Source organism: Hyperoodon ampullatus, assembly GCF_949752795.1.
Source record: "Hyperoodon ampullatus genome assembly, chromosome: 19".
NCBI lineage: Eukaryota > Metazoa > Chordata > Mammalia > Artiodactyla > Ziphiidae > Hyperoodon > Hyperoodon ampullatus.
The window spans coordinates 6,765,002-6,777,849 of record NC_136932.1 but is presented as its reverse complement, the minus strand read 5'-3'; the positions used below and the strand labels follow the sequence as shown (position 1 = coordinate 6,777,849).

Here is a 12,848-nt window from a genome sequence, read left to right as displayed (position 1 = left end):
TGGGGCAAGGGAAGATGTGGGCTTTCTGATGGGTCGTGGCTTTTTAGATAACCCGTAACCCATCTCAATGTTACCTGCCTCTCCCGCTGACTCCCAGCCCCCATGGAGTCGCCGCTTAGTTCCTATGTGTGTACGCATGTGCAGACACGTTTGATGAAGTAGAGGAAAGAAAAGAGAGTCACATAACTAGAGCTTACGGTGTTGATGTCTTTGTGTCGTGGCCAGAGTGGACTGCCCAGCCCCGGCTCGCAGGCGCTGAGGACGTTGCCTTGTTACCCGGCAGTGGCTGTCCAGTCTGCCTGTCCTTCCTCTGTGCTGGTAGAGGCACAAGCGAGGCTTTCCAAAGGCTTATTGATAACGGCTTTTTGCAAAGGTTGAATGGTGTTTTTGTTTCCAAATTGGGACTTGTTTTTCCCTTCCCACCCTAATTGGACATCAAAATTCTTTCTTCCTGCGTCAGGTCCTGTGCCATTGGGACGCAGGTCACCTCTTTTCCCTTCACTGTCTGCACGCAATGTCTTGGGGAGCGGGTGGCAGGAGTGTGGGCTGAACCCAGGGCCAGCGCGTTGCCACCCGGGTGCAGGGTGCTGGGTGTCGGCACTGGTCATCTGGGGAAATGCAGTCAGCGAGTTTGCTGAGAAGTTTGCTTTGCAAAAACAAAGCAGAACCAAAAATCCTCGGCATAACTTTATCCAAAGTTTGTTCCATAGCTTTACACCAGAAGGAAGGAATGGGCCATGGCAGGCAGGTGGGAAGAGGGGAAAGCAGGTATACCTTTGGGGTCAGGCCTGTAAGGTCACCCCCAGCCCCCCTCCAAAAGAAGGGCCTGACCACACCCAGGAGAGAATGACCCTAAAAAACATTATTTTTATACATGTGAGTAAATAAACATATTTTTTTTACAAAAATTACTTCTGAATTTATCAGTGTTTTGATGTTAAAGGAAAATATTCCTCTGTAGTAAATTATTTATTGAAAGAGGACTTTTTACAAGCTGCTCTTTGCCCTAGCTTGGCTTCATACACTGATTTATTTTTCCGTGCTGGGCAGTAGACCGTCTCTGCCTCTGAGGAGCAGGCTGACTCCTCCATGGCTATCAGCACCGACGCAGGATGCTGCAAAGCCCCTTACGTCCCCTCAAGATTTGATTAAAATCCCCCCCTGAGGTTGGGAGTGTTGGGGAAAGGTAGAAAGGAAGCCTGGCTGCTCCTGGACTCAGACCTCTCATGCCCAACACCGGGGCACCCTGAGTGCCGGCCCTGCTTGTCCCAGCAGCCCTGGGGGCAGGGATTGACACGCTTTCAGATGAGCAGTGGGCCTAGGCGCAGGCGTGCCGAGGGCAGAGCCCTCACTGCATAGTTAGCACTGGGGCTGGGGGGACGGGTTCCCAAGAGAGTGGCTGCCCCAAGCCTGGGGTTCCCGCACACGTCCAGTGGCTGAGCGGTCCTCCGTTCTCCTGAGGCTGTGCCTGTAGATGGGAGAGATTTTTGACTGAAAGGTGCGCTCGCTATCTACATGTATCTTCTCTCTTCTCCCTGTTCTGCAAACCGCAAGGAGAGGTGACGGGCAAGTCCTGACCACCTCAGCCTCTCACTCGCTCCCAGACACACACATGCGCGTCATCAAAATGTTTCAATGTGTGGTATGTGCAGGGCTTTGTAGGGGGTGGGAGGGAGACTGAAAGTGAATATAACTTAAAATGGAAACATACTTTTTATAATTTTTCTTTATAAAACTTCGTGAAGTTATTTCAGATACAGATTTTAGTGATGAGGCAAGTTAGTATATAGGCACCAAAAAAGTATTGTATACAACTTGGGGCAGTCACAAAACTGTGTATTTTATGTTACAATAAATACTTCCTCTAAATGGACAATATTGAGTCCTCTTTTTATTTTTTTCCATCAGGTGGTTGAGATAGAGTGGCTTTCATAGGGGAAAATTTGAAATCATCAGTGTGACTCTGAAAAGAGGAACTAGTTGGGCATTGGCTGCCTCAGAGTGTGTGTGTCACCAGCTTCGATGGCAGACGGTGGCATTTCTTACCTTCCTGTTCACGTGAGGTTTTGAAACTTAGAATCATAGTCTTTTATCTCCTATTCCTGTTAGAAAGTTCATCCTTAAGATTCAGCACATTTGGAGTGCCTGCCCTGAGCCAGGCTTGTGTATGGGATGAGAAATCATTCCTGCCCTCAAGAGGATTGCAGTCTGGGAATCCACGCACCCTGGAGCCTGCGCCACAACTAGAGAGAGAAAACCCTCACGCCACAATGAAGAGCCCACGCACTGCAATGGAAGATCCCACATGCCTCAACGAAGATCCCAAGTGCCACAACTAAGACCCAGTGCAACCAAAAAATTAAATAAATTTAAAAAGAAAGGAGGGAAGGGAGGGAGGGAGGAAGGGAGGAAGGAAGAAAAGAAAAGAAATAGGTAAAGATACAGCTGGGAGGAACTCTCTCAGGGTCAGAACAAATCTCAAATACTGACCTTTGAAACTATCCCTTCAAAGAAGCCTAAATTTTTTTTTTTTTTTTTTTTTTTCAGTACACGGACCTCTCACTGTTGTGGCCTCTCCCGTTGCGGAGCACAGGCTCCGGACACACGGGCTCAGCGGCCATGGCTCACGGGCCCAACTGCTCCGCAGCATGTGGGATCTTCCCGGACCAGGGCACGAACCCGCGTCCCCTGCATCGGCAGGTGGACTCCCAACCACTGCGCCACCAGGGAAGCCCAGAAGCCTGAATTTGATTAGATCAATTTGTGGAGCCATTTATTCCCCAGGGCATTGTTGAAAAATATAGCAATCAGCCAACAACTAGTGTAGTTTAACAGCTGGGTGTGGTCAAGGAAAGAGACAAGGAGAGACCTGTGCAAATCACTGTCCTGCTAGGGTGACTGTGGGCATAACTCCCCACTAAGTAGCAATATCAGAGGCTTCACACTGTGTGTATGGGTGGGCAGTGGGGAGCAGACAGACTCACTAACATAATCCTGCCACTCACTAGACAAGGAAACTCGTGTACTTGGACAAGAAACAAGGAATTGCTAAACTGGTTTCCAAGGTGGCTGCACCATTTTACATGAGGGTTCTGATTTCTCTACATTCCTGCCAACACTTGTTATTTTCTGACCTTTTGATTATAGCCATCCTAGTGGAGTGTGACATGACTTGAGTCAGTTTTAATTTGCATTTCCCTGATGACTAATGGTGTCGAGCAGCTTCATCAGAAGCCCTGGAAAATTCACAAATATATGGAAATTAGACAATACAGTCCTACATAACGAAATGAAAAAGAAAAAGTTGAAGTAGTCACACTTAGCAATTTCAAAACTTACTACAAAGAAACAGTAATCAACAAAGTGTGGTACTGGCATAAGGATAGACCTATAGATAAGTGGAATAGAATTCAGAGTCTAGAAAGAAACCAATGTGTCTATGGTCAACAAATTTTTGACAAGGGTGCCAAGACCATTCAACGGGAAAAGAATAGTCTTTTCAACAAATAGTGCTGGGACTACTGGATAGCCACAAGTGAAAGAATGAATTTGGAACCTTACCTTACATCACATATAAAAATTAAAAATGGATCAAACATCTAAACGTAAGAGCTAAAGCTATATAAAACTCTAAGAAGAAAACAGAGAGCTTCATGACTTGGGATTTGGCAATGATTTCTTGGCCAAGACACCAGAAGCATAGGGAGCAGAAGGTAAATTGGACTTCATCAAAATAAACTTTTGAGAATTCCCTGGTGGTCCAGTGGTTAGGACTCGGTGCTTTCATTGCAGGGGCCCAGGTTCAATGCCTGGTTGGGGAACTAAGGTCCTGCAAGCCAAGCCATGGTGCAGCCAAAAAAATAAAAAATAGAAAAACTTTTACGCTTCAAAAGACACTATTAACAGAGTGAAAAGGCAACCCACAGAATGGGAGAAAATATTTGCAAATCGTATGTCTGATGGGGGTTAATAGCCAGAATATATAAAGAACTCCTCAACAACAACAAAAAATCTTAAATGGGAACATGACATGAATAAACATTTTTCCAAAGAAGATATACAGGTGGACAACAAGCACAGGAAAAGATGCTCAATTGTAAGGGAAATGCAAATCAAAACCACAATGAGATGCCACTTCTTACCCATCAGGTTGGCTATTATAAAAAACAAAAACAGGGACTTCCCTGGTGGTACAGTGGTAAAGAATCCACCTTCCAGTGCAGGGGCGCGGGTTTGATTCCTGGTCGGGAAACTAAGATCCCACATGCTGCGGGGCAACTAAGCCTGCATCTCAAAGAGAGAGCCCACGTGCCACAAACTACAGAGCCCACGCGCCCTGGAGCCCGTGGGCCACAAGTAGAGAAAACCCGCATGCCACAACTAGAGAGAAGCCCACGTGCTGCAATGAAAGATCCCGCATACTGCAACTAAGACCCGACACAGCCAAAAAAATTAAGAAAATAAATATATTTTTTAAAGGCAGCCTTATTGAGCCATGTCAAAGATTAAAAAAAAAAAAACAACTGTGGAAGGCAGGCATGTAAAATAGTGCAGCTGCTGTGAAAACAGTATGGTGGTTCCTCAAAAAATTAAACATAAGAATTACCATATGATGTAGCACTTCCCCTTCTGGGAATATACCCAAAAGAATTAAAAGCAGGGATTCAAACAAATATTTGTACACCCGTGTTCATAGCAGCATTATTCATAATAGCCAAAAGGTAAAAACTTTTCTGTAAAAACAGAACTAAGTCCATCAATGAATGAATGGATAAATGTGGTATATATATACAACGTATATTTCCTTCCTTAAAAAGGAAGGAAATTCTGACACATGCTACAACGTGGATGAATCTTGAAGACATTATGCTAGGTGAGAAAAGACAGACACAAAAGGACAAATATTGTAAGATTCCCCTTATATTAGGCACCTAGAGTAGTCAAATTCATAAAGACAGAAAATAGGATGGTGGTTGCCAAGGAACGGGGAGTAATTGTTTAATGAGTACAGAGTTTCAGTTTGGAAAGATGAAAAATTTTGGAGAGACATGATGGTGACAGTTGCACAACAATGAATATACCTAATGCCACTGAAGTGTATACTTAAATATGGTTAAAATGGTAACTCATGTATGTTTTACCACAATAAAAAATGGATCAAAAAAATGGATCAGAGACCTAAATGTAAGAGCTAAGATTATAAAATTATTGGAAGAAAACATAAGGGTAAATCTTCATGACCTTGGATTTGACAACGAATTCTTAGATACAACACCAAAAGCACAAATAGCAAGAGAAAAAATAGGTGGTTGGACTTCATTGAACTAAAAATTTTGTGCTTCAAAGGACACTATCAAGAAAATGAAAAGATAACACATAAGATGGGAGAAAATATTTGCAAATCATATATATCGTGATAGGGAACTTGTATGTAAAATATATTAAGGATTCTTACAACTTAATAATAAAAAGACAAGTAGTCCAATTAAAAAATGGGTAAAGAAGCTGAAAAGACGTTTCTCCAAAAAAGTATACAGATGGCCAATAAACACATGAAAAGATGCTCGACATCATTGGTCATCAGGAAAGTGCAAAAACTGACTCAGATCACTTCACACCCCACTAAGATGACTATAATCAAAAGGTCAGATAATAACAAGTGTTGACAAGGATGTAGAGAAACCAAGACCCTCATACACTGGTGGTGGGAATGTAAAATGGTGACGCCACTTTGGAAACCAATTTAGCAGTTCCTTAAACAGTTAAACCGCTACTGCACGACCCTGACATTCCACTCAATGGAACGCAGTGAATCCCTTGCATTCCATTTTTATGCAAGAAAATATATGTCCACAGAAAAACTTGTACAAACATTCATAACAGCATTTTACATAATAGCCAAAGAGTGGAAATGACCCAAGTGTCCATCAACCGATGAATGGATAAACAAATGTGATATATCCATACGATGAAACATTATGTGGCGATAATAAGGAATGAACTACTGGTGCACAGTACCACATGGAAGAACCTTGAAAACATGCTAAGTGAAAGAAGCCAGACTCAAAAGACCACATGTTATATGATTCCATGTACAATGAAATGTCCAGAATAGGGAAATGTATGTATATAGAGAGTAGATTTGTGGTTGCTTAGGGCGGGGGGCAGGGAGGTGGGAAGGGATTGGGAGGTGGTAGCTAAAGGGCCTGGGATTGCTTCTGTGGTGATGAAAATGTTATAAAAGTGACTGTTGGTGTTGCACATACCTATGAATATACTAGAGACCACTGAATTGTATACTTTTAAGAGCTCAGCTGTGAGAAGAAGAGAGACTGCAAGACAGAGAGGCAGGTGAGGATGAAGGGAAAGGTTTCAGTGTCTGAGAGCCTGGGTCAAGGGCACAGGTAGAGAGAGGGCTTAACCACGGACAGCAGAAGAACCTCATTCTGAGCACAGCTTCTCAAGCTTGTCAGTAGGATGGGGGAGCCGAGCTCCATCGGGCACCTTATTCCCAGTTGCAAAACTACCTCCTGCCGTAAGGATGGGAGAAGTTTGTGTTTCCTTGCGATAAAGCCAATAAGCTAACACAGGTGGTGACCTCAATTACCACGTAGTTATCTTGAGAACAGGTGTTAATGGGTTGTGTCTGCCTGGCTCTGGCTTTAAAAGGGAGTGAGATTCTTTTCTATCTGCAGTCCCAGCGTATTGCCTGTGGTGCGTCACACTCTGCTCTAATGCTTATTCAATAACAAAAGTATTTTCTTCCTCTACTACCTTTGTGGAGACAGATTCTGGAATGGAAAAACGTTTTGCTTTTTAACAGTTCTCAAGTTTGCACCTGCTCCAGGATGGGGTGCACCCCACTCCCGGCTCAAGCTGATACTCTGGCCCTAACTTCCCTCCACCTGCCAGCTTGGGCCAGCTCCCAACACAGCGGCCCTTAGGCAACCTGCCCCTTTAAGAGCCCCCCCTTCCCAGCTCCTCCCTCAGGCCCAGTGGCCGGATTTCCTGGTTCAGGCCCAGCCCTTTAAAGCTGTGGCTCCAGCCTTCTGGCCGGCTGTGTACTGAGGCTGTACGGGGGTGCTTAGGGGTCCCTGGGTGCCAGGCAGAGACACAAGTGGGCTGTGACAGGTGCATGTGGGCTTCGGCGGGGGTGGGGGCGACAGGGTGGAATCCTGGACAAAGCAGAGCCTCTCGATAGTGGGCCAGACATGCCGTCCGTGAAGTATCTGCTGTGTGCCGGGCACTGTGCCATGCCTTTCCTGCACTTTCTAAGGGGTATTATTATTCCCATTTTACAGATTGGGGAAGGGAACGGAGCTCAGAGCAGCTGGCTGAGTTACCCAGGGCCAGACAGCTAACAAGGGGCAGGGCCAGGATCCAAACGCAGGTCAGTGTGACCCCAAAGCCTTGATGTTCTCTCCCCCGCATCACCTGACAGGTTTAACTTGGTGTTCCTGTGCGCGGGAGCCTGGGGGGGGAGGAAGTGGGTTTTCCCTTCTCCCCCCAGTGCCAGTACTTGGAGGCCTTCCTCCTGCCAGGAGCTGCTTGGAGATGCTGCTGCCGCTGCTGCTGTGCCTCCTGCTGGGCCTCCTGCTGCTGCCGCTGGCCCTGCTCTGGCGGCGGCGGCCGTCCCAGGATGCCAGGCTGTCCTGGCTGGTCCGTCTCCAGCACCGTGTGGCATGGGGGGCCCTGTGCTGGGCCGCCGCCTGGCAGCGGAAGAGCCTAGCTCAGAGCACGCTGCACGCGGGCCAGAGCCAGCAGCGGGCCCTGAGGCGGTGTCTACAGAGGGCCCAGAGTCCCCGCTGTCCCCTCAGGGGGAGCACAGGTGTGTTTCCCAGGGTCTGGGGAGGTGGCCCAAAGAGAAAGAAACCCCATAGGACAGTCAGATTCCAGAACCTGAAGACCTCCCTTCCCCCTTCTACTGCCAACACAGAGGGACCTGACCCAGAGACCCTACCCAGGCCCGAGATTGTTCAAGATGAATTTTCCCATCCTGGGCCCTGACAGCCCCTCTTCCCCCAGGCCTATTCTGGGTTCCTTCCTCAGGGACCTCACCAGTCTTACCTGAAACTCTTGGGAAACTCTGTGGCTTCATGAGGATTTTATGATGTCTTTGGGGCTACAGATATAGGCGTCTTCCGGAATCATCTCCCTCTGACCAAGGCCAGCCAGCTCCAGGAGGAAGAAAGTGGAGGGCAGCTCTTGTCCCCTGCCTCAAACCAGTACCGTGGGGAGGTCTCTCTGCAGGTAAACTGGGAAGGCTGGGGCCCAGCCCCACCAGAGACCCCTAACTGCAGCCAAACCCTCCCATCAGAATGGGAAATAAACAAAGAAACAAACAAACAAAAAACCTGGGGCCTCTGGGTCTGGCTCAGGCCCAGGGCCAACAACACTGCCTCTTGTCTCCCTCCAGGCCACCTTGCTGGGTCTGGCAGCCCTAAACAAGACCTGCCCAGAAGCGCTGGCTCCAGAAGGCACGGCCCGTGTGACCCCTTCCTCCCCTTGGCCCTACCCGCTCCCTTGGCCTTGGCATGCCCTGGGCCAGTTGGGCCCTGCTGGAGCCAAGGACCCTAGGGCCCTGCTGCTGGAGGCACTGAGGTCCCCGGGGCTGCGAGCTCTGGAAGCTGGGACGGCGGTCGAGCTCCTAGACGTCTTCTTGGGCCTGGAGGCCGATGGTGAAGAGCTGGCTGAGGCATTAGCTGCTGGGAACCCAGGAGTATCTCTCCCCAGACGGGCAGCTGAGCTGCGGGAGGCCCTGGAGCAGGGACCCCGAGGACTGGCCCTTCGGCTCTGGCCAAAGCTTCAGGTGGTGGTGACTCTGGATGCAGGAGGCCAGGCTGAGGCTGTGGCTGCCCTGGGGGCCTTGTGGTGCCAAGGGCTAGCCTTCTTCTCACCTGCTTATGCTGCCTCTGGAGGTCAGCAAGACTCAAGGGTAGTGAGGTGAGGGCAGGGGGCAGAGGTCACACAGCTAGCTGCCAAGTAGCAAGCCCTCTATAATCATCTCATATAATCCTCTCCAACACCAGCAGCTCCATTTTACAGATGAAAAAACTGAGGCTCATAGACGTTAAGAGACACACAAATTTACACCACACCAGCATTTAACCCCAGGTCCAGAACCACCGCCCCTTCCCAATTAAGACCTTAGAGGCAGAGGGCTGAGCCTGGGGGAGCCAGGAAGGGTGGAGTGGGAGGGCAGCAGTGGGATCGATGCTCAGAGGATTGGGGACTGGGATCCAGGGGGAGGGGCTATTGCCCAGCAGGAAGCAATGGTACCACCAGATGAAGAAGCTGCTTGCTCCCCACAGGGGCGGTGGGCCTGAGTCTGTGGCCAGAGCAGCCCCATGGCCTGTACCTTCTGCCCCCTGGAAGCCCCTTTATCGAGCTGCTCCCACTCAAGGAAGGAACCCGGGAAGAGGCTGCCCCCACCGTCCTACTGGCCGAAGCCCAGAAGGGCAAGGAGTATGAACTGGTGCTGACTGACCACACCAGCCTCACCAGGTGACCACCTGGCTGCCCACCCCCAGGCCACCTCAGGCCCTCTGGAGCCCTGCCGAAAGCCAGGGGCATGAGCTAATGGGCCTTTGGGCCTGACCTCACCCCCACTTCTACTCTATCAGGTGCCGCCTGGGTGACGTGGTCCAGGTGGTTGGTGCCTACAATGAGTGTCCGGTCGTCAGGTTCATCTGTAGGTAAGTGACCCCCTGGGTGGCTGAGAGGTCATCCTTGTGCCCTGGGTTCCCCTTCCTCCTGCTTCCTCCTCCCCAGGCTGGGCCAGACCCTGAGTGTCCGAGGCGAAGACACTGGTGAGGACGTGTTCTCTGAGGCCTTGGGCCGGGCGGTGGGGCAGTGGCCAGGGGCCAGGCTGTTGGACCATGGCTGTGTGGAGAGCAGCATTCTGGGTAAGTTTCTTCACTGGCTCCTGCCCCCCGTCCTTGGCTTGACTCTCCCCCAACCCATACCCATCCTGCTGGGAGATGTCTAGGAAAGAGAAAAGAGTCAGCCTGCTTTGCTGCTCCTAACAAAAGTCCTTCCCCATATCTAACTCCCATCCCTCCTGCTGCCTCTATCCATTTTCTCTCCATTCACCCCACTCCCTGCCAAGAAACTCCTTTTCTCCCTGCTGTGAACCTGGGAGTGGGGAAGAACAGGTGGGGGCAGTAGGCTTCGGCTTTGGATGCTGCCCTGTTCACAAAAGCATGTGTCCACGATGGGGGGTTTGTCTACAGATTCCTCCGAGGGTTCTGCTCCCCACTATGAGGTGTTCGTGGCACTGAAGGGGCTAAGGAACTTGTCGGAGGAAAATCGAGACAAGGTACACGAGAGACAGGGACAGGATATGACTGCATGTCCCTTCCACCCTGCACGCCCCCAGGTGCTGTGGGCACAGGGGAGAGATGGGGAGGAGGGGTGTGGGGAGGAGAACCTCCCTGGGGCTCTGGGAAGGGAGGGATGAGTCCCACAGACACACACGTATACACACGAAACTCCTACCCGCGCGTTCCCTGGACACAGCCGTGCGTGCCTCACCACACGCCACCCAGCCCCACGCCAGCCTCATGCAGGCCGTTCTGTTTCCAGCTTGACCACTGCCTTCAGGAAGCCTCCGCTCGCTACAAGTCCCTGCGGTTCCGGGGCAGCGTGGGCCCTGCCCGAGTCCACCTGGTGGGGTGGGGGGCCTTCAGAGAACTGCGGGCAGCCCTCGCTGCCTGCCCCTCAGCCCCCTTCCCTCCTGAGATGCCCCGGGTCCTCAAGCACAGGTACCTGGCCCAGTACCTGCAGAGGAGGGTGTTGTCCTGAGCTGAGGCCTGCCCACTGCCCTGTTCACCCTCACGGGCTGCCTCGCTCTTTCCTCTGGGGCCCCTCTGGATGGGGAGCCCTTGGCCAGGCTCTTCGAGTGTCAGCTGACGGTTGCCCATCGGAGCTGCTGGGCCTTAGGGAGGCCCGACCTAGTCTGTCAGTTCTGAGGAGTTGACTTCAGGGATAGAGCAGACACCAGCAGCGCCCCATCTGGAGCCCCCCGGCCCACCCTGGAAGACCCTGCGGTTCCAGTCCACGCTGACAGTGCCTGTGTCTCTCAGCCCGTGCACCAGGCAGGCTGGAAGTGTTGGGAGTTAATGCTCTCTGGAGTGACCCTCAGTCAGCAAGGAACAGGAGTTGGTGATCACAGACCTCAGCTTCATCGTCCCTCAGTGGGACAACTCTGAACCGTATTGATTGTCTCCCTCGGAGGGTCACCACCAGTTGCCCACAGCGGTAACCCTCTCATTAACAAAGTTCTTCTTGGTTTTCCGTCTGTCCCTCCCGTCCCTACTCCCTTATGTGCTTTCTTGGATCACCGCCCAAATAAACCTCTTGCACCCGGAATCTTGGCTTGGGGTCTGCTTTTGGGGAAACCAGTGGTCCCATTCGCTCTGGCGCTGCTGCAGCCTGGGCTCCCCTCCCAGCTTCAGCTCTGGACACCGGGGCTTTCCCCACACTCCCCCTCCGGGCTGGGGCAGGCCCTGAGTGTGTGGGCCCGCAGAGCCCTCGGGGACCCCTACCACAGCCTAAGTCAACCCAGAACACACAGAGCCCCTCGTCCTACCTCCCCCCATTCCAAGCTTTACCCAAATGCAGAGGGGCTGCTCCCCAATTCCCCTTGCCCTGGCTTAGCATGGGTCCCCTTCCTGGCCCAACACCCGCATATCACTTCCTTGGGCAGACCCTGTACTGTAAATCATAAAGAATCCGAGCAGGAAGCAGCTCCAGAGACCATCTGGCTTAACCGTCCATCTTACTAGTGGGGAAACTGAGGCTTCGTGGGGTCGTGAGGTTTGCCCAAAGCCCCGCAGCTCCTCCTAAGTACCCCGGCACCTGATCCCAATCAGTTGCCAAGCCTCAGATTCTGCCTCTGAATTACCACTTTTAGATTCCACGCCCCACATCCAGGCTCCTGCCCCCTCCCACCCGGTCCCCACACCAGCCCACAACTCCTTCCTGCTAAAATCCTCCCACAGCGCCTTGGCACCTGTGAGATCAAGACCAATGAGCTTAGCCAATAAGACCCTTTGACCCACCCTGGCCTCACTTACCTGTCCAATCACCTCTCTCTTGTAAGAGAAGTGATCTGTGGACCACACCTTACTTCCCGCGTGAAATAAGCACTGTCATGTCTAGGTCTTTGTCCCTTCGTCAGAATGCCTTCTCCCCTGACCTTACTTGATGAAACCCACTTTTCATGCAAGGCTTTTTCAGAGGCCTTTCTCCACTGAGCTAGCCTTTTGCCGGGTCACCTCCCCACCTGGACTTTGGAGCTCCTTGAAAACTGGGCTATATCCTATGCACACTGTCACTCCAGTGCCCAGAGCAGGGCCTGGCACAGAACGGGCGCTCAGTAGACAGTGCCCTGGATAAGACACCAGCCTAGAGATGACATGTGTCCTTCACCCCATGGTGGCTCTCTCCCTGCTGATGGTGGGATGGGACTCCATCCCTCCTGTCCAGGCAGCCCAGCCAGGTAGGAAGGAAGCTGGGGATGTTGAAGGATCTCACCAGGTTCTGCTGCTTTCCTCCCACTGCCCAGGGTTGGCTTTCAAGTTTCTCCATCTTGGAGGCTGGTGAAAGGGAGAGAGGGAAGAAGAGAGACGGAGGGGAGGGAGAGCCAGCGAAGAAAGCTTTTCCGTGGAGGAAGAAGGCCCTGGAGCCTGAAGGCCCCAGGAGCAGTGACAGGAGGACGGCGGGGGAGAGGCCTGTTGCCTGGCTGCCCTCTCCTCCCACACACATCCTGTGGAGAGTGGGTCTCACGACTGCCTCCTTTCCTGCCCCTAATTAGCGGCTCCCCTGACACACTGTCCCACACCAGC

General features: G+C 51.3%; 1 protein-coding gene across 1 annotated transcript; it reads left to right on the top strand.

Moving 5' to 3' along the window:
• Positions 1-7,413: 7,413 nt before the first annotated feature.
• On the top strand, positions 7,414-11,370 carry GHDC (GH3 domain containing; the record flags this gene model as incomplete). The annotated part of the gene is given in 10 exon segments (XM_079725817.1): positions 7,414-7,432; positions 7,435-7,475; positions 7,477-7,828; positions 8,129-8,250; positions 8,417-8,918; positions 9,312-9,504; positions 9,624-9,695; positions 9,772-9,905; positions 10,233-10,318; positions 10,585-11,370. Coding segments are annotated over 10 exon segments (1,740 nt in total). The 3' UTR covers positions 10,804-11,370.
• Positions 11,371-12,848: the final 1,478 nt, after the last annotated feature.